The following is a 21,160-nucleotide window of genomic DNA, read 5'->3' on the forward strand; positions in this document are numbered from 1 at the left end:
CATCTTGCCTCATCGTTCGCCGATATGTGTAATGAAACACTGCTATTACACGACACATGCAAGTCACAATCATACAGTGATAATTGATTGGCTTCAAGAACCATACAGTGATAATTGATTGGCTGAGCTTAGCATAAACGCTCGTGGAGTATAGAAAAAATGATACGTGGTAACTTTTCTCTTTTCTAAAAAAAATATGCAGAATACTTACAGGAGAAAAGAAAAAAGAAATATTTTCATTCAAACTGCACCATTCCAATATCCCGGTTTCTACTGCTTTCTGTCAGTCTCCGGAAGAAAGTATTCCCAAGTCAATATTAGTAGATTTTCCAATGGCGGTAGATTCAGGTTAATATAGTATAGTTAGTACGTTAGGTTAGTTTGTACGATGAAATTTTTTAAGTAGTAGAGAATCACAATGAATATTTTTATTTAAATAAGGTAAGAAATAAAAATTTCTTAAAAATTATTGAATTAGTTATAAATTAAGACTTGATTTTCTTTCTCAGTCATCGTATTTATAGTTCTGATCGCTGCTGCTCCCTGTCGCTCCTAATTAACAGGCAACCTCTGCGGGTGAACAAGGAATTAATTGACAAAGCTTTGCTACATGAGTGAAGAAACAAAAATCCCTACAGTATCCAGAGCGAGTGATATCCGAGCAAATATTTATTATTTATTTTTTTATTTTTATTTATCTATGTGCTGAGAACCTATTCTCCTAAAGATGTGCCGAAGAAAAGAGTAGGAAAGGCGCAAAGTGAAGAACAACAGAAGAAAATAGGTAAAAAATGATAGTATGGCTCTTGTAGATAGTTAGACAATCTAAAATAAGAATCTTTAAGTAAAAATCAAAAAGTTCTTTTCGAGACGACAGCCGCGTCCAGTTTGACTTCTAGCTTTAATTCTTATAAAAACTAAATAGATGGTAAATGTATATGATAAGAAAGGGAATCTGAATATTCGCCTTTTTTCTACCTAGCGCTAAAAATTTCCATCTAGAAAACATGATGTGATGTTATTATAAAATATGTAATATTTGTGTTCTTACGGTTTTCGGTGCTCCCAGAGTAAACATTACTCTCCCTTACATTAACGCCTAACATTTTCGTTACGTTTGAACTTTGCTATCTGTAAGGACTTTGACATCCTTCACGATTTCCCAGAAGAAGGAGATCTTAATGTTTGAACGAGAAATTTTCTTTGTGGATTCTAAAAAAAAAACTGCTTCAAGTCGCCCTATTCTGATTTCATTTTAGAAATAATCACTTTAGAAATTTCAGAAACAATAAGAATAAGTTGACCAATTTTTCCCTTAAATGTTCTAACTAAGACAGATGTGTCTTCTTTTTTTTTTCGTTTTGATGCACCATTCGTATATGTAAATAAATGAATAAATAGATAAATATCTAACAATTCAAAAGTAAAACACAATAGTATTTTGGTGATTTTGATTTTATTTTTTAACTTTAATTTTTTAAACACTTTAATTGAAATAATAGAATTATACCCATCGTCCAGCACTACAATCATAAACTACTTTGAAAAAAGATAAATTGGATTGGAAAAAGTGAGTAATTAAGTAAAATCGTCGCCAAAATGGGAGTTATTCAATAAGGTTGAACCTTTAAGCGGCACCGCTAGACAGTGAACAAGGAAGAGACACGGTAAATAGATTAAGACGAAACGATTAGGCAAAAAATATTTCACGCTTCTCAGAAAATAAAGAGCTTTTTAAGAAAAAAATTCTCAAAAGAAATAGTTAATAATTGCAATTACCGTAACCGAGGAAAACAACCGTTCCCAAAAGCGTGCTTTATTTTATAATGAAAATTTAATTGATTTGATTGATTCATTCATGATCTAAATCATCTTCACATCACCGCACAGGTGGTCTGAACACTGGAATGAATCCGGAACGCTCTAGTTACGCTCTGGACTTGAAAACTGCCAGGCGTACATGTGTACGGAAGAAAAATTAACGAAATTCCGATCGAGAATTTTTCTCGTTTCTAACGTTCCCCTCCTTTCCTCGTTCTGAGCCAGGTCTTATTGTTTAGATATTAGATTTTTTCCTGGATTCACTGGGATTCTCGGGGAATCTGGATTACATGACTTCGCAGCTTTCGTTAGCGAGCGACATGTGAGTGTTATCGTGAAGTCTCGACGATCGTGAATGATTGTTTCGTACCGTATTCCAGATGTGCTCGGACAATCGCACACGTGTTGTGGCAATGGCTGCGAACGTTGAGGAGAAGCGACTGACACTTGCCACCAGAAGGTCGCTCATAAACTACCGTATACCACGTGAGTGAATTCTACAAAGTTAAAGTTTATTGTTCGATTTCCTGGCTAAATGATTTGACCTTAGGAAGTTCCATAAATCTCTGAGTGAGGTTCCAAGCCATCACGTAGCCCCCTTGGGACCCTCTTGATAACACCGTTGGTACTTTCTCTAATTTTCCCAAAAATGCGGGAAAAGACTGAAAGTTTAAGCAAGACTGCTAGATGCATCGATTTATTATTACTTTTATTTTTTTATCTATATGTTTATAATTCCATATTACATATTATTATATTTATAGATTTAAATTTTATGTTTATTTTTTATCTTTTCATTCTCTGCCAACAATCCACGCAAGAGAAAGACAGTTTCCGTGAAGATTCCCTAACTGATCCGTTCCAAAAAATCTCCACATTATAGATGCCGAAAAATTTCTCCATCGACTATCTTCTATCAGATTTCCAAACATCCCGTGAATCCAAACAAGACGGTGTGATTCGACGGGCTGGGATTCGTTTTAAGCTCGAAGGAACATCGTTATGGAGAAGATTTCATGCACTTGGGACAGAAATGATAGTGACGAAGAGTGGTCGGTGAGTTTTTCAACGTTAAGTGCTACTGGATTTTTTTTCCTAAGATTTAATCGTTTATTCGCTAAATTCGGAAGCGAATCTTAAGTTTATTGATAAGATAACGCAGAATTTACATGGCTCAGCATAATAACAAATTTAAAAAAAAACAGCTGAATTGAATTGAGATAGAATAAGGCGGATTATGGTGGTGTTTTATCTTCAGAAGTTTGAAATATACTTTACAATCGTTCATGGAAAAAACAAAAATAAAGCAGTCCCCACCTTCTTTTGTCACGTCGATTTCGTGCGGATTTATGTATAATTTAGTGGATTTGCATTTTGTATTTGATTTGTCTTCGTTTCTTTTCTAAATGGCATCTCTGTGAGACTTAAAACAAATAGGCTCAAAAAATACCATATAATAGGTAGCAAAGAATAGAATAAACCGCATGCGATGATGCAAAAACGGTTTATGGTGTGAGTCCCATTGGGCGCCAGGATCCTTCTTTTTTCGGTTTTGGAATAGAAAGAGATGGGTGGAATTCTTACGGTAACGGTGGGAAATAACGAATCTTAAAGGCATCACTCCACGAATCTGAGGTGGTACGGATTTCAGGTGGGGTATTCGTACACGGGATCGTAGATTATGGAGAAACGGTGATTCCGTCCATTTCTCCATAATTGTCGTAAAAAACGGCCCGGAAGATACGGCTTTGGGCGTTCTGGCGCACTATTTTCTACAAGAAGTTCGATTGGAGCGCGCAAGCCTTGTGCAGCGCCGAATCTTCCGGTCCGTTTTTTTTTTTCTTACGGGAATTAAGAATAAATGGATGGAATCACCTTCTTCTCCATATTCTACTATCCTGTATACGAATACTCCACCTAAAATCCGTACCACCTCAAATTCGTGGAGTGATGCCTTTAAGCGCTTGTCGACGAAAAAAAAAACCATTTGCAAACAGTGCGATTTGATCTTTTATGAATTCTTCTTCAAGAATTCACAAAAGTCAATTAATAGTTCAATTTAAAAAAAAACATGTTTCTTAATTCAACGCTCGTGTATGGATTCGTACTACAACATAATGCTCCCGGAACGTTTTTTTTTTCAACGACTATATGGTGTTTCCTTTACTCTCTATCATTCTCTACTCATATATGAATAGCAATAGATACGATTTGTAAATAGTCTTTTCATCAAATCATTCTTTCGGAGAAATCCGAAAAAAACAGTGGTAGATTCTCTCCAATTTTCTGAACGTGCTCTCTTAATTCCTACTGAAAGAACAGTTTATCATCAGAATGTGATCATCACAGAGGATTTTTGCAATGCCTTCAGTTTCCAGAACTATCAATAGAATTCAGGATTTAATAATAGATGTTATAGGCGAATGTTCCCTGTCCTGAGCATTTCGATAAGCGGTCTGGAACATGCGGCAAATTATTCGCTGATGGTTGACATGGAATGTGTGGACAGCAAACGTTATCGTTATTCTTTTCATCAAAGCAAATGGACAGCAACTGGTCCTGGTATGATTGACAATTTTCGCATGATTTGTTCGCATAATCTTCACAAATCCACTCAGAACTTCCTGAAAAACTGGATTTTCCCTTGGCATGTACTTAGTATAAAAAAGCCTTTAGACGACTGTTGGTTTGGTTTTTTTTTGGTTGCGTAATATGTGTCTACGGTGGTCCACATGAACTGTGACGGTGCAGTCGAAAATCTAGGGATGCGTTGATTCCTTGGGCTAAAGAAAACGCTGAGGACATTGGCTGCACTTTCCGGCAAGATTAGCCGCAAAGACGCAAGACACTGGAGCGGGGTGTGAAACCAATCTCTCGGATTTCTGGACGAATGCGTTTGGCCGTCAAACTCGCCCGATCTCAATCCTTTGAATTTAGCTGTCTAGTCAATTCTAGAGCAAGAAACCTGCTCTTTTAAGTACAAGTCACAGGATTTGCTGAAAAAAGCCTTGGAGAAGGCTTGGGACATGGGAAACGATTGCGCGCATCCTCAAAAATTTCCTTTAAGAAAGATTGGATGTTTGTATTGAGGCCAAAGGCAGTAATTTTAAATCTGATGTGTGAGATCCCATGCAGAATTTTATGGCTATTGTATAGAAAAAATACTTCTAATTAGGATTGATTGGTACAAAATTGTCAATGTTTTTTTGCGTCGCACTTCATGTGGACCACCCTGAAACGTGAATATCTCAAAACACATCACTGATGCTATTGCTTACTCAGAAACGTGGGCTTCAACGAATACAAGGACTACGAGTGTTTATCATTTCTAAACTTCTAGCCAAAAATGTATTTCTGATGCTTTGTCACTGCTTTAGGACTCTCTACGATTCGTCTTATACAAAGCTGTGAAGCACTTAGAGTGCATTAGGAAATAAATCTTCCTCTTCATTCTTTTTTCACCACAAAAGCTTGTCCCAGTTAGTAGCCCGGGTCCGTTTTTCTGGTTAGATGCGACGCCATCAAGCGAGGTCATATGAGTGATCAGGGAGGATGTTAGTTAGCTAATTCCATGTCATGTACCTATTCCATGTATATAAACCTTTGTGACTCATAGTTGTGGTACGTGGTGGTCTGTTGCGTAACGAGATCTAGTAAATGAGGTAAGCACTAGCTGATGCGTTGCTGTTTGAGTTTACCTATCGTTTGGATGCTTTCTGCATGGTGATGAGGCGTTTGAGATTATAATTCACTGATGGCTTTAAAAACGGGGGTGTCTTCCTTGTTCAACCTATAATCTAACGCCACATGCTAGTAGCAACACTGTCAAGCACACGACAGTATCAGGGAGACAGCTCCCAGCAAACGGCACAAACTCACGTTAAGAATAGATGAACTGAATGGGATGGCACAAGGTTGATAAATATCGAATATCAGCCAGAACATTGCTGGGAACTTCGCTACTGACAGTTCTAAAATCAGCAGCTCCTTTTCAAAGACTCTAGCTCTGCGCTGATAGCTATTACCTTCATACTCGTAGTTGTGATACGTGGTGGTGTGTTGCTGTTTGACTTTACCTATCGTTTGAATGTTTTCCGTAAGGTGATGAGGCGCTTGAGAGAATAAATCACTGATGGCTTTAATTTCTTCCAGGCTCTGACGAAGGCGATATCGCCGAAACGTTAGCTGTTGTTTAATAAAGGAAGACCAGTACCAATCTTGGCTACACCTCAAAAGAATCAATTAAAAGTTCCATGTCAGTCGTAACCGACCAGCGCCGTCCTGTCCGTCTCGTTGATCGCTTTTCGAGTACATTTAGGTCATTTATGTAAACCTAACGGCCAGTGTAGTTATCATCCTTCAGGACGTTACCGTACCATTGGAGGCGAGTTTTATGCATTTCTACGACATCGAACGGCATAATTTCTGCCGGATATCTCATCCGTCGCAGGTGTGGCCGAGCCGAGCGACATTAATCGTCCGTCGCAGCATTTTTCATCCCCGTCAATTCGTTCCATTTCTTTCGTTGCACTCCGAAGAGCGCTACAGGTGTGATTTTGACGGTTCTACATACCTTCGACTTGAGGTCAGGCATCCTCCAGGAAGAATCCCCACCACTTCAACACCTTACTCGAGCGGTGCAGCTTCAACACCTTACTTACCTGACGTCCAAGACTCCCGTCTGATGAGATTAACGAACCCAGATAGTTTGAAGCTGCAACTCTCGGGAATTCGATGCCCTTAACAGAATGAGCCATAAATATGGTCACCGGATAAAAGGCGAATTATTTACGCGAAATTGATCAAAAAACAACAAAGCTTTGATAATAATTTATTGATAATCTAATCAACAAGAAAAATTGGCTTCTATTCAACACGACCTTCCTTGGCACGAATAACAGACTTCAGACGCTATGGAGGACGGACTCTATGGAGGACCGCAAGGTTGCTTCTTGTTTAGAATGGTGTAACTTACAAATTATGTATCTTTTAATTGTTTCAATGTAGGTTGCAAGTTGTAAATTTGAAAAAAAGGAAAAAAAAACTGCAAGTTCTTGACCAATCAAAGTTGATAAATATTTCATACGCGGAGAGAAGACTTCTCTGTCAACTTTTCTTGTAGATATACGATCTAAAATCCATTTCTTATGATAGCTTCTATTTGAGATATACTTCCACAAACATAAAAACTAGCAGCGAAAGTTGGGATGTCTGGGATTAATTTGTTCTACTGAACTTCCTCCACATGATGGAATGAACGAAGAACTGGAATATTTGCTTGAGGAAGAAATGAAGCGCAAAAAACGTGACCATATTCATGTTGCACCCTGTGGTTCTGATGATGGCAGTCTTGTTTACATCACTCGTCATGTAGTCGAACTTTCTGAAGTTGAGACGTAGCCCAAACCTTGCTGGCCCATCACACTTGTGTTTGCTGCCCCAGTTCTTCTTTGTCTTGAGCTCATCGGCGTACAGTGACTTCCATGACGCAAGCTTCAGAAGCTTTAGAAGTAACAGTGCTTATGACCATTGTGGAGAGCTATGTAGTATTATTTGAATTAACAAACAAATAAACAAATAAACTCGCACGTACAGAATAACGTACAGAATTGAGGCGTGAAAAAATTAATCCTGGAAGTTTTTCCGTGAAATAGCGTAAAACAAAGCCGTACAAAGAGAATGACACTTATATATGGTGGCTGGAACAATTTAATTAAGACATTAATTAAAATATTAGAAATACACTTGGCACACGGACTCGTAAAATCAAAAAAATCATCCGCTTTAGATGCTCATTGCAGACAGTGTCATGACAACTCCCCTTTTAAGATAGATGTCACGATCTTAGCACGCGAATCAGACGTTCTTGCGCGAAAAAACATTGGAAGCGTTTTATATCGCGGCCAAAATTCCAATCATGAATCGTAAAGAATAATGCAGTGCTGTGACCAACGAGTTGACGCCATTTCAAGACCTTCGCGGTTTTGACTTAAGGGGTCAGATGGAAGGGGCATCGTTATTGCTTACTATTAGCAGGACAACTCTGACAATCGGTGGTTCGCTAACATCACGATTTTGTGGCTGTCAAGGTGAGCACTATGGTGGTCTGCTTTTGTGACGTTGACTTTGAATAATCTGTTTGCTAATTCATATCTCGTGGGACGACGAGGAGTTTGAGGGAGTAGATTACACGCGTCTTTGATTTTTCCAGGCTCTGAAGAAGGCGACGACGCCGAAACGTTAGCCAGAATAAAGATCAATAACAATCTTGGTTCTGCTTAAAAAGTAGTACACAATCAAACTCTGCGATGCCAACATTCAAAGAAGGTCGAACTTGGAACTTACACTTGGCACAATTTTCCACAGTGGTGCCTTTTTTCAAACACCTTCGCACTTATCAGCACTTTCCAAACTTATCAACTGCACTATCCTTTCCTGACGGAAGAGTAGTATGGGTTAAAGATATTTCTCAGCAATTTTCTGCTTCTCATAGCTGCATCAGCTTCTGTTACTTAAAAATATATCTTTTTTTTGAAGTCAAGACATTTGCTGACTTTGTTTCCGTCATTAAACGATAGGACATTAAACTGAAACAAGTGAGTGTTTCAGGAGAGGCGGAGCTACCGTGCAGAACATTTGTTCATCCAGACAGCCCGGCTAGCGGAGCACATTGGATGAAAGGCAGCATCTCATTCGACAAAATCAAACTTACAAACAATCAATTGGATCAAAACGGACATGTGGGTTTTAGAACGTTAACTTTACGCACAATTATCATATCTATTTTGTGTAGTGGAGATTAGGATCAGAAGTATCAGAATTAGTGGAAAATCAGTCAACTCATCGTACACACTTACATGTGTGCGTTTTTTTTCTCTTAAGAATTGCAAAGTGCAAACGACTAATAAATGAGGTAAGGTTACATCCATGTTCTGGTGCGCAGTTGCCCGGACAAATTCGATGTGTATTCAATCGGTCGGAAGGGGAAATGACTGAGTGTGTACGATTAGTTATCTTCCGAGAAAACACGCGAAGCGATGACTTCAAGTCTGAAACATTCGAAATTTCAAAGTCATTCAAGTTCACTAGTTTCTAACTGTCTAACTTCTTTAAACCCTAAAGGAGCAGCGCGCATCGATGGCTAGATCCTGAGGAACTTGCGCTGGACTGGTGATCACCTGGCCCCTTTTGACTGGGAGTCGGGCTTAAGTCCGCCCGAATCGGCTACCTCTTGCAAGCCTTAAAGGCAGCATACCAGGAATCTTGGGTGGAACGGATTTCAAATGGAGTATCCGTATACGGGGTCGTAGATTATGGAGACCGAGGTGGTTCTGCGCATCTCTCCCTGAATCAAGCAGCCGGCCCTGAATGCTGTTTTGCATGATGCCTTCTATTGCAGCGCGCCACCCTTGCACGCGCAGCGTCCCTCAAGGCCTATCGGGGCAGTCCGAATTGATTTTCGACGAATCGCAGGGCGGAGGCGGCGCAAGGGGTGGAGCGCTGCAATAGATGGCGTTGTACAAAGCATCATACTGGAAGCGGCTGTTTGCAGTGATGCAGGGAGAGATGAACGGAACCACCCCCGTCTCCATAATCTACGACCCCGTATACGGATACTCCACCTAAAATCCGCACCACCTCAGATTCGTGGTATGCTGCCTTTAAGGTCCTCTCGGCAACCCGGTCTGCCTCTTTCAGTGTCGCTGCAGAAACAGTATGTTCCGCGACAGATCAAGCTGTTCAACAGGGTTTCATTCTTATGATAACATTACATTGTAAGTAAATAATTAGGTGTTCTGAGGGCAGAGGCGAAACGGAAGCCTATTCTACTCTACTAGCATTCAGCTATACTCTAAACTATTTTGTATTTTATTCTTTTACTATATTATTAAACTATCACTACACTACATATCAATTTGAATGGTTGATGAGGATTTCAGGAAAAATCTTTGTCAAAGAAAAGAATCCTTAAAATACTCCACATTGTAAAATTATTCACATCTTTCGCGTATTTCTGCTATTGCAATCATTTACTTTCTACTATTTCTTATACGGCTAAATCCCCTAAATCTCCGGCAAGGTAATTCTCAGAACATTTTAAGATTATCGTGAACTCAATGCATCGATATCTTCCTCGGATTCATTTGATTCGTCATGGTGGTGGAGAAAGAAAAGACGATGGAGATAGCGGGAATTATCAGGATAGCAGTATCACAGTAACATTCGAGGAAACTTCGTTCATCGCCGTAACAGCATATCAAAATCACAGGGTTTGTTGATTTTCTCCATTTTTTTCACCAGAAGAAATGTTATTAAATATTAGAATGTTAAATATTAAAGTAAAATATTAGAACTACACTATTAAATATAATATTTAAAATATTAAAATAAAATATTAAAGCTGTACTATCAAATATTATATATTAAATATTAAAATAAAATATTAAAACTAGACTTAGCGTCTTTTTTTGAAAACTTGGCACAAATCTAGCACAAAAAGTCCTCCATTGAAAATTTTAAAAAGCTGAGACGTGAGAAAATTTAATTATACGAGAAAACTTTCATAATTGACCATACTGGTTGTAAGAAACTTCGAAAAAAAAATCAATAAGAAGCGTTTGGATTAGCTACGCCTGTGGATCAAGTTTCAAACAGTTTTTTTACACTCATACGACGTATTTTTGATAATGAGGTGAAGGCCACGCCCATTCAATCGAATAAGCAGATTTTCTTTGGAAAATTCGTACCCCCCAAATGTCAGTATTAATATTCAATTAATAATTATTTGTTTAATTTAGTTTTTTTAATTTAATTTTTAATTTTAATTATTTATTTAATTTAATATTAATGATTCAAATAATCCCTCCTAACAGGTTGGATGTAATCAATGATCAGAACAACAATACTTTTGAAGTTTTTCCTGAGTGCATTGACACGGACACAGCAGTACATTCGTAGTTATGGTAACCTGCGATTGATGGGATGGAAGATTGTGGATTACGTGGTGCCAGAGTAATTATTCCAGCGCCGATGCCGATAGTTTTACTAATTTTATTTCTTAATCATCTAATTCTATTCATTATCGTCGTTGTTGTAGGTTTTGTAGAAGCTGGAACCATTTATTTAGGAAATAATCATTAAATAACTTTAATTATATATTTTTTGAATTTTTAATCATTTATTAAAATTTCAATAACAATATTTCCTCAATATTTTCAATAATAACGTTTTTGAAATTAAAAAGAAAAATTTGAAATTAAGACTAATCTCTCTTCAACGCCTTCTCCTATCACAGATCACCTCGTTGAAGATCGAATCGAATCCGTTTGCCAAAGGTTTCCGTGAATGTGAACTGGACGATCCACGCATCTTACCGTACCTTTTACCTTTTTACAGTTTAGCATTACCGTTCAGGAATACATAGTATTTCCGACGAAAAAAAGAAAAACATTCTTCATCTCTTCTAGTCTTTTAGTTGTTCTCTCCGGTTTATCCACTATTTCTGGTCTGATTTTTGTCCTGCAGATTTATTATTGTAAATAAATATTCCCTTGCCCTCCTTAACTTCGTTATTTATGTGTTTATTAATTTATTTGTCAAATTTCCATCGCTATCGCTATTTATGAACGATTTCTTGACTTTAGAAGAGCTATGGAATTCAAACGTTATCAATGTACTGTAGACCAGCCACAGTTTGGTAGTCGACACCACACGCAGCTCATAATTGCCTGAACACAATTCATTTTTCCACAATTCCACAATTTTCAATTCCACAATTCCTTCGAATTTTTTTAGGAGAAGAAGAGTGATTTCCATAGAAGAAATACGCTCTGATTCCAGCATGAATTCACATGCGTTACTCTTCTGAAACAAAAATAATAGAATCAATAATAAAGTAACAATAATCAATAGTAATAACTATCGTAAAAGTAATAAAATCTCCGGGGTTGTCAACAAGAATTAAAATTTTCCTGGGTGAAAGCATCGATGCAGCTCCAAAAAGACAGTGTGTCTGGTTGTGGAGAAACGTGGTGCGATCATTTTTAATGGGTGAGGATTGCTTTCGAATTTCTCCTTCCACGGACTTTACGACGATTTTTCCTTTTTTTTGCACTTTTGAAAAATCATAAGTTTGTGACGTCTATATGTGACCATAAAATTATAACTCGTCGTCGTATAAGTCGTGTCATCAAAGCAAATCGCTTCAAAACTTCTGCGAAAGCGCAGAAGAAGTGAAGTTGATCCGGAAATTCATTCATGATGGACTTCGGAAAGACCGCCGAATTATTTCCCCACTTTCTTGCCGTCATGTTTAGTTCAACTTTTCAGAGAGTTGAAATCATTTGCCTCAGAAAAAAAAAGATCGACGACTGTAATTATCACAAAAGTGAACCTCAACCTCGCTTTTTTAAAATATACTACAAAAATATTAATATTACAAAAATATACATTATGTCATTGTTGTATTATAAATATTAATGTTATGTTACTATTATGTTAATATTACGAAAAAGTTTTTTTTTTTTGCATATCTTCGATAACCACTTTTTTTGCACAGATACGCCGTCGTTTAACGCAGTGAATGAATGAATAAGTGATTATGTTTTTATATAATCGATTCCTATATTTTATATTATCAATTCTTCTTGTGCAGTCGCGTCCATAAAAGAATTCTATAAAGAGAGGTATTGTCTATAAAAGAAAAGGAAATAAATTAAATTGGAATGTTGAATGGGAAGACTTTGATTTTTTGATCATTGACAGGAAAAAACGATAGACATTTTTTTGGAAATAGAGAGAAAATATTAATATTACAAAAATTCCGCATGTCCTCAACCACGAGACGTCGAACGTGTCAATCGATACAAACATATTTGTCTATTTTATGCGAATGGCGTTAATGTTGATATAATAAATTGAACATTAGGGTATCCATGTAATTACATTCACAAAAGAAATCAATTTTCAGAAAAAGAGAAAAGTGTTATGCTACATATGCAAATATTTCAGCCAGCTTTTATAGCCTACCTATACTTTCTTATTTTCTAGGAGTCTTAATTCCCACCTTGTCGAGTTTATGTGCTTTTTGAAACAACTAAATCCCTTTCTTTACTGTTCCCGTGATCGTTATCCCTGCTTATTCTCATTCTACTCTTTTCTCGTTGCTGGATTTTCTATCGTTTATTTGTGTTCCCTCTTACTCTGGGCACGCCTTTGAGCGTAATAAATAAATAAATAAATAAATAAATAAATAAATAAACATAATTGGTGCTGTTCGTTGACGTGAAGCAACAGAACGTTCCGATCTGACTCACACTCTTATCATTCTGGCGCGCCTAGTCGCAACCTTATCGTACAGCCCATGTTTCCATCAATCTTTCGACTTCTTCCCAGCATCGTGGACATTTATCGATTAGCCCTAGTGATTCTTGAGGTTAACGTTTCTTGTGAACGTTTCCTATAATTATGGGAAGTAAAAAAAAATTTATTTCCATTTCCCAATACTATAGGAAATTTCACAGAAACATCTCCACCAATGACTGTTATCACCGTGACCGTGGCCATTATCTCATTGTAACTCTTAATTATAGCCATTATTACTTAATTTACTTAATAATTTAATTCAATTATAACTATATTATAACTATCTATTTAATAATTTAATATAATTAGGCCTAAAAAAAATTTTTTTACTAATAATTATGACTATTATTTATGTTTTCCTGCTATGCCAACGAGATTTTGGTGAAACTTTATTATAACTATTATTTTTTAGATTTATTTTATTCTTAAATTTATTCTAAATTTTTGGTGGAAATTTTTAACTATTATTATGACCTTAGTTCCCTTTTAAGAAGGTGGTCTCTTCGAGAGCTTTTTTCAAAAGTTCCACCAAAAAAGAATTTTCAAAGATTCCTGTCTCTTTCTGGGGCGGTGTAGAGCAATAGGTAAGAGGTTCCGCCGTGGCTAGAATCTCGATCGGAGGTTCGAATCCGCCCCAGTGCTCATCGAACCTTACATCCCTCCAGGGTCAATTAATTGGTACCAGATTTGTCTGGGAGGATAAAACACTGACTTGATCATCGGTTGGTCCCCGCAAATCATTGTACAAGCTACATTGTTACTCGTTCGTAAACCTCAGACGATTCTGAATTGAAGTGAACTTGGTGGCGTAGGTCCCAAGCGGATTGATTGACGCCGAACACTATCCTTTCTCCTGTCTCTTTCGGTTATTTTTTTATAGGTCCTTACCATTGAACACCACATCAGGCACTAGTTTGGCAATTACAATCCTTTTTTCTCCATTTCTAGAAATAGATTTTTTTATTTAGATTTCTTTCTTCTATTTCTATTTCTCTTTTTTTTTCTATTTCTATTTTCTATTTCTTTTTAGTGAAATAATTTTTTTGCGTTCCAATTTAATTGATGTCGCCTACATCTGACTATGATTGATTATGTGAGATTATTTTAAATAGACTATTGTTAATAGATTGTAAGATTATTATGAATGCAGCTACAACTTATTGACATTATTTTTCATAAAAAGTTATATTTAATTAAAATCACCTCCTTTTTCTTAAACAAGGAAGTTCCTTGCTTCATGATGAGCATTTGTGTTCCGTTTCACTGCAAAATCGTTTCAATTTCATTGCTTCCGTATCCGATGCGGAGAAGGACGTCCAAGGCGTCCAGGTTCATCCGGACAACCGCGACGCCTCTGCAGGAATATTACAAATTACGCTGCAAATTAGAATATGATACAAATCCACAATTACAATTACACACTTTCTTCGTCTGTCGTACGTACGCTCACACTCGGGCCTCACTCCAAAAGAATCCTTGATGTAAGGGTTAGCATACGTGCTCCTTGATGTATCCTTGATGCCTGGGTTGGCTTAGGTACTGCGCCTACACTTTCCTGTGCGAGACGGAAGTAACAAAGGATTAAGGATACAAATCCACAATTTTGGTGGATAATGCATTTTCGGTTATTGGATGAAACGTTATTTCACATTTTCTTGGAATTTCCCTTGATTTTCGAATGAGACAGTGATATCCTGCCTGGGTTCATTTTTGGACGCATTCATGCGTACATAACCCTTTTTCATCTTTTCGTTTTCCTCACCAATTAAAGTCTTGGCGACTGTTAATCCGCTTGGGATGCGCCAACGTTTTTTACTGTAACTCGGAATCGTTGAGGTTTTTCAAACGCGTGTTGGCCTATGCAATGATTAACGGTAGTAAGTCTAGATGTATTATTATTATTCAACTTTTTTTCCGGAACAACCCTGATACGAATTTATCGAAACCGAAGAGATAGTGGTGAAGGTGGAGAGGTGCCTTGGTTGGCATTGGGCCGGTTCCGAACCACTTACCGTGCGGCCACAGCGGACCTCTAACCGACTGCGCCACCACCCACCACTCAGTGCCACTAATTAGTCAGCACAGTGACAGTTCAAGACCACAGACCAATGTTGATGGAAAAAAAAAACGAAAAATTTCGAAGTTACAACATAAATTACTGCAAAATTGCTTAATAATTCAATAATCAATAGTTGGTTAATAATTTTCCTAAGATTTTTAGTATCTTATTTATTATTATCCTACTTCTGCTTAAGATTTTGATGACTCAGTCCTTTCTTCATTCCTCTCTCAATGAAAATTTGCACGTTCACCAAAATTTTCTATTATACCTTTTCCATTTAAAGGTAATTTTTTCAAGTAGAACTGACAATTTCAAATAAAAATTACTTTCCCCTGGATAAATCTGCTACTTTGATTATTTGTGGGTTTTAAGATATTAAAAAACTTCAACAGCATTCTTGTTATGATCCCAATAACCATTACATGTAACTATGTAAAAATTGTAATTTTTCAGGAAAAAAAAAACAATGCGGCGGATGGAACGGACAATAGCGTTTATTTTCACTTTTGTCGTATTAGTGTATCTTTTATGCAAATCTCTTCCTGACAGTGAACCTAAAAAATTCGCTGAGATGATAAGAGATCCTAAAAAGGTAATTTCACATTATCTTCTAGTTTCTCTCGTTCTCTAACCAAAGCAGGACACTATATTTCTATTTTATTTACATATTAATTGTTCATGTTACTTGCACTCGAAAGTAAGCCAATAGCAAAACTTTTGAAAATCCCTTTTTTGAATCTGAACAAAAATTCCCTTTTTTGAATATATAAAAAAAGAATTTTCGAGGAAATAATTACATATATTCATGTTTATTTACACGTCTTTGTTTATGCATTTTATTTATTAATTACGTATTTTAAGCAAGTTGTTATTTATGCTGCTACGAAATTCTTCGGAATGGACATCACTACGGAACGTTTTCTCTCCGTTTGCAAATCGACAACGGTAAGTTTATAGATTTTTTTATTCGCGTATTTTTGTAGTTTGTGGAAATAGGCCCATTTCCTGGTAGGGTACACTATTGTTTAAATAATGCGCAAAAAAAAAATTGTTGGGAGGGCAAAAAATAGACGAAAATCCCTTTTAATTGCAATAGTGGAGTTATTTAGACTGAGTTGACCTCTCCGATAGCAAAACATGTCTGTGGAAATGTAAATGCAAATGCTGCACGCTTTGCATATAGAGTTTAGTGCATATTTGGTGTAATTAAAGAATTACATAATTAAAATAGTACCAATTAGCTGTTACTCAATTAGTTCTAGCAGATTTCTCCGCTAGGGTTCTTTCCAGATTATCCGACTTGCTTTCGCGGTCAAGTTTTGCTGGATTTCTGACTTTTTCAGCAACAGAATCAGATTTTGCTGACGGAGAACAAAAAAAAAAGAACATGAAAAATGGTAGTATAAAAAAATTAAACGATAAACTGCGTGATATTGAAAGATGCGGATTTAAACTGAAATAAGGATGATTTGATTTGCCTTTGATGTTGTTTAGTTGTTTTTTTTCTTTTGATTGATTAGAGAAATAAATTCCTGCAAAAAGGTGGAACATTAGCCTTTTTCCTTACTGTTGTATTTCCAAAAATATTTCGTATGGTCATGTTCCTAGGAAATAATTAACTATGAACTCTGATCACTAGAAAGGAACCCTGGAAAACAGGTTACGGCTTCTTCACAAATTCAAATTTTCACAGCTAGTTTTTTTTTCAAAAGTAAGCCGATGGGAAAATTCCTGAGAACGGTTTTTCGTCTCTCATCTCTTTTTTGCCCTAGAGTTCCTGTCGTATCACGGAAAATCCGGCCGAGATCGACAAAGCGGATGCGATTCTATTCCACAACGCCGACTATAGGCAGGAATCCGCACCGAAACCGCGAAAACTCTCGAGACCACATGTTTTGTGGAGTCTTGAAAGTCCTACGAATGATCGTTTCCGTCCAGCTCCACGTAAGTGAAATAAATTCCTTATTACTAATTTTATAATTGCAGAAACTTTGTTGCGCATTACCCTAATGCCAAATTTTAAAAAAATATCTTTTATTACCACTTATTATTCATTATTTTGAAAAATTCGAAAAGTGATAATATCTATAAAAAATATGTAAATATGTAAAGTATCTTTTATTACCACTTATTATTTATTATTTTGAAAAATTAGAAAAGAGTCTTCTATTAGAGCTTGTTTATTTTGAAAAAATCCAGAAAATTTGACGAAGGTCAATTAGAGAATGGATCCTAGAAGGAAACAATTCATTCACTTAGAATGTGTAAAGAATTTTCCGAATATTTCTAAAAACCTACTAAAAAGTGCATTGATTCGCTAAAATCACACTTGCTTACTCTTCAATGGGGCCATAGGGCACAATTCACGGTTCGCACTAGCATGATATAACTTATGGTCACCTTTTATTCTTTATTTATTATTTATTCATTTTATCACTATTGTTTATTATTTATATTATATCACTTTATCATTACTTATGCTATATTGTTTTATTATTTATTACCATCTATGTTATATTATTTTATTATTGCTTATTTATTTTATATTTTTCTATTATTTGTCATCTTCGTTAACTTTTGAAAGGGAGAATATGGAAAAAGACGTGGAATTTCCCCAGACGTGGGCGGTTGGTTACGACCAAGGTTCAATTTTCTTCTAATTTCTGGACTCTTTCTAATTTCTAATTTCTCCTGCTTTATTTATTTTCAATGCTTTAATTACGTCAATTTCCTTGTTTTAGACGTGATTAACTGGACAATGACCTTCCGACGTGATGCGGACATTTGGTATCCTTACGGACATTTTCGTAAACTAGAGAGGAACAGTGAGCACTACGCAATTTTTAATTTACTAAATCAAAACCAGTAAATTTTTTTTCGACTTTCAAAGGATCGGTGGACCTCAATGCTATCTGGAATATGAAAAACCAGGAAAAAATGGCGACATGGTTAGCGTCCAACTGCAAAACCTCCAATTCAAGATCTGAATTAGTTAATGCAATGCAAAAATCAGGATTAAAGGTATTTAATATTTATATTTTCTGGAAAGCCTCCATTTCTGCGTTCATTAAAGCGAGAGAGGATTTGAATTTAAAAGAAAAAACAAGTCTATCTTTCATTTCGCTCGTGTATCAAAACTTTCCACTTCAAATAATTTAGTCCCTAAATGACGTGAATATTTTATTTTATTTTTAGTGCGATCAACATGTTTCCAGAAAAAAAAATGTATCGTATTTTTAACGAGATTTGAAAAGCGCCAAGTTTTTATTATTTAATATAATAATAAATAGATAAAATAAATAAATCTTAATAAATAAAATAATATAAATAAATGCAATAAATATATAATTTTTAATGCTAAATATAATAATATATAATACACAAATTAGTGGTTACATTTATATAATATACAAATTAATAATTACAAATATAATGATAATATTAATATCGCATAGTGTGTCACATTACATGCCTTTATTTGCAAACGAACCCATAGTGCCATTAAATGTACTCCGACTCATCACTAGCACTGATTCAGGATCTCTTCAGGACCACTGTTTCAGGGATAGTAAGACAATGAATCTTTCTTTTTCAAAATAAGAACAAGTTGTGTTTAATCGATTCGATAACTAGCCATTTCATCATATTTTTCCCTACTATTTCTAATATCTGCCAGCATTTCCGATTGATCGCTATGGAACATGTGGATTTCCCGCTCCAGGATGTGAAGGAGTGAATAAACAAAGTGATTCCTGTGTCACACAGCTTATAAGGTATTTTCTTTGAAAAACTGATTTTTATAATTAGTGCGGGATTTTTTTCCGCCTTCTTAGAGGTGATACATATTTTTTTTCCAGTTTAAACTCAAACACTTATTACAGGCCATACAAATTCTACATATCGATTGAAAATTCGAATTGTGCAGACTATGTCACAGAAAAATTCTATGAGGCTCTAATAACTCGAATGACTGTGCCAATAGTTCTGAAAAGGAAAACTTATATTGACGTTGGAGTGAGTCATTATCTTGAATGTTCGTCTTCACAAAATCCTCAAATATCATCTAAAGGATAAAGTTAAAGGATGAAGTGTCTGGCGTTAATCAATCCGCTTGGGATGCGCCCCCACATTCACTTCAATTCAGAATCCCTTGAGGTTTACGAACGTGTAACTGGCCTATAGCACTAGGGCGGATTCGAAGCTCCGATCGTTCGTGCAGGAAGCGGCACCTCCAACCGCTACACTACACCCACCCCTTGAATATTCCTCTTTTTTTCGGATATATGCTATTTGAATAAATATTACAAATATCATATACCCGGAAAAAAAGAGGAATTGAAGTTTCCATGAGTCGGAAAGAATATCGCATATAGAATACATAGGATAATCGGTAATTGATTGTCCGATTCACTGTCACGGATGAGTTTTCGCTTTACTTCCCTAATTCTCCTGTGGGATCCTTTATCAACGCTTGCTTCGCACCAAAAAAAAAAACGATGAAAAATTCACCAATTTGTGAAAAATATGATTTACTCTTGATTCGAGTTCCTCTTTTGCACAGCGGTCATTGCTGATGCAACGATACGTAAAATTTGTAATGCGTAATTTTTCTTAACACAACAATTTCCCTCAAAATAAGGGAAAAAAACTCTAGCGTGGATTTGATAGCTTATTGATTGGGCGTGACTATTGTCCAAGAGAAGAGGAGTGATTTATTTCCTACATTCATGCGATTATTCACCACTTTATGATTGGGGCGGGTGTAGCGCAGTCGGGGTAAGAGGTTCCGACTGTGACCTCATGGTCGGTCGATGGTTCGAAACCGCACTAGTGCCAACCAAGTCTTTCATCCCTAATAGCTTTCAATATTTAAAAAAAAAAGTGACTTGATGCATTGGGAATTCACTCCATAGGCTGATTGCGTGTCGTAAATCTCAAAGGATTCTGAATTGAAGTGGATTAGTGCCGCATCCCACACGGATGGATTGACACAAGTTATTTTGTTCACTTCTTCCCCACTTATTCGTCTTATTCGTTGTGTGGAGGCTTTGAAGAAAATGATGTAACTAGAAATATTATAATAGTGCAAATATTTACCAAAATATTCCTGTAAAAGCGTCATTTCTATGGACAACTAATAATAATATTTCTTTTTCCAGGCACCTCCGAATTCTTTCGTCGCCATAGATGATTTCGCTAGGATAGCTGATATGGTAAAATTTTTAAACGAGGCGGCTGCGGACAAAAACAAATATCTCCAATTTCATAAATGGAGGACGTCTTATGAGTAGGAAAATATTCTAATTCCCCCATGAATGCAAGTTTCCCAAAAAAAAAAAAAACTGACGTTTCAGAGCATTACCGGAACATCACGATGACACCGGTTTCTGCGAACTATGTCGCCGACTTCAACAAAATCAATTCAACTCTAAATCTTATGCGGATGTGCAAGGATGGCATGAAAAGGATCAATGTGAAAATAACTATGGCCTAAAGTACTTGACTACGTAGAACGGGAAAATTAAGGCCGAATCTTTCAAATTATTTCAACTCAGGAATTTAAAGGTGCTTTAGGATACATTACATTTAGTTGACTATAGTCCGCATCAAAATTCTTCGTCCTGCTGACCGCAACGCGTCCGTCGCAACTCGGTCATCTTTCTTTGCATGACATTTTTCTGCATTTTCTCCTCTAACATTGCTCTAATCTAACCTTGCGCGTTGTTGCATCCGAAGCGAAGAATATCGATGATAACGACTTTTTATCGAAAATTTTCTGGAAAATTTCTTCCGAATTCTTATCAGGATTTCAACAGGTTTAACACGGATGAGGTATTTTTATTGTGCTCGTTCTTAACGAATCAACGATAAGCTAGATGAAATTAGTACTGTAAGTAGTGTTATGGTAAAATG

At 36.3% G+C, this 21,160-nt stretch overlaps 1 protein-coding gene across 4 annotated transcripts; it reads left to right on the top strand.

Annotated features, from left to right (window-relative positions):
• Window positions 1–1,907: 1,907 nt before the first annotated feature.
• Window positions 1,908–21,118, top strand: RB195_015959 (uncharacterized protein; the record flags this gene model as incomplete). Of its 4 annotated transcripts, XM_064206912.1 has the most annotated exons (18): window positions 1,908–1,956; window positions 2,061–2,143; window positions 2,202–2,307; window positions 2,742–2,877; window positions 4,241–4,383; window positions 8,431–8,561; window positions 9,924–10,091; window positions 11,117–11,196; window positions 15,701–15,839; window positions 16,109–16,192; window positions 17,020–17,191; window positions 17,989–18,072; window positions 18,138–18,268; window positions 18,797–18,815; window positions 18,924–19,020; window positions 19,129–19,261; window positions 20,407–20,534; window positions 20,602–20,758. In XM_064206912.1, 18 exons carry the CDS (start codon window positions 1,908–1,910, stop codon window positions 20,756–20,758), a joined length of 2,040 nt encoding a protein of 679 aa, XP_064062790.1. The 4 variants fall into 4 exon arrangements, with proteins under 4 accessions (XP_064062790.1, XP_064062791.1, XP_064062792.1 ...); XM_064206910.1 differs by lacking the exons at window positions 1,908–1,956; window positions 2,061–2,143; window positions 2,202–2,307; ... (5 more) ...; window positions 18,138–18,268; window positions 18,797–18,815 and adding an exon at window positions 21,064–21,118 and having other exon boundaries at window positions 15,714–15,839; window positions 20,602–20,742; XM_064206909.1 differs by lacking the exons at window positions 1,908–1,956; window positions 2,061–2,143; window positions 15,701–15,839; ... (7 more) ...; window positions 20,407–20,534; window positions 20,602–20,758 and having other exon boundaries at window positions 11,117–11,245.
• Between the last annotated feature and the right edge of the window lie 42 nt (window positions 21,119–21,160).

The sequence above is a fragment of the Necator americanus genome, chromosome V (genome assembly GCF_031761385.1).
Source record: "Necator americanus strain Aroian chromosome V, whole genome shotgun sequence".
NCBI classification, from domain to species: Eukaryota; Metazoa; Nematoda; class Chromadorea; order Rhabditida; family Ancylostomatidae; genus Necator; species Necator americanus.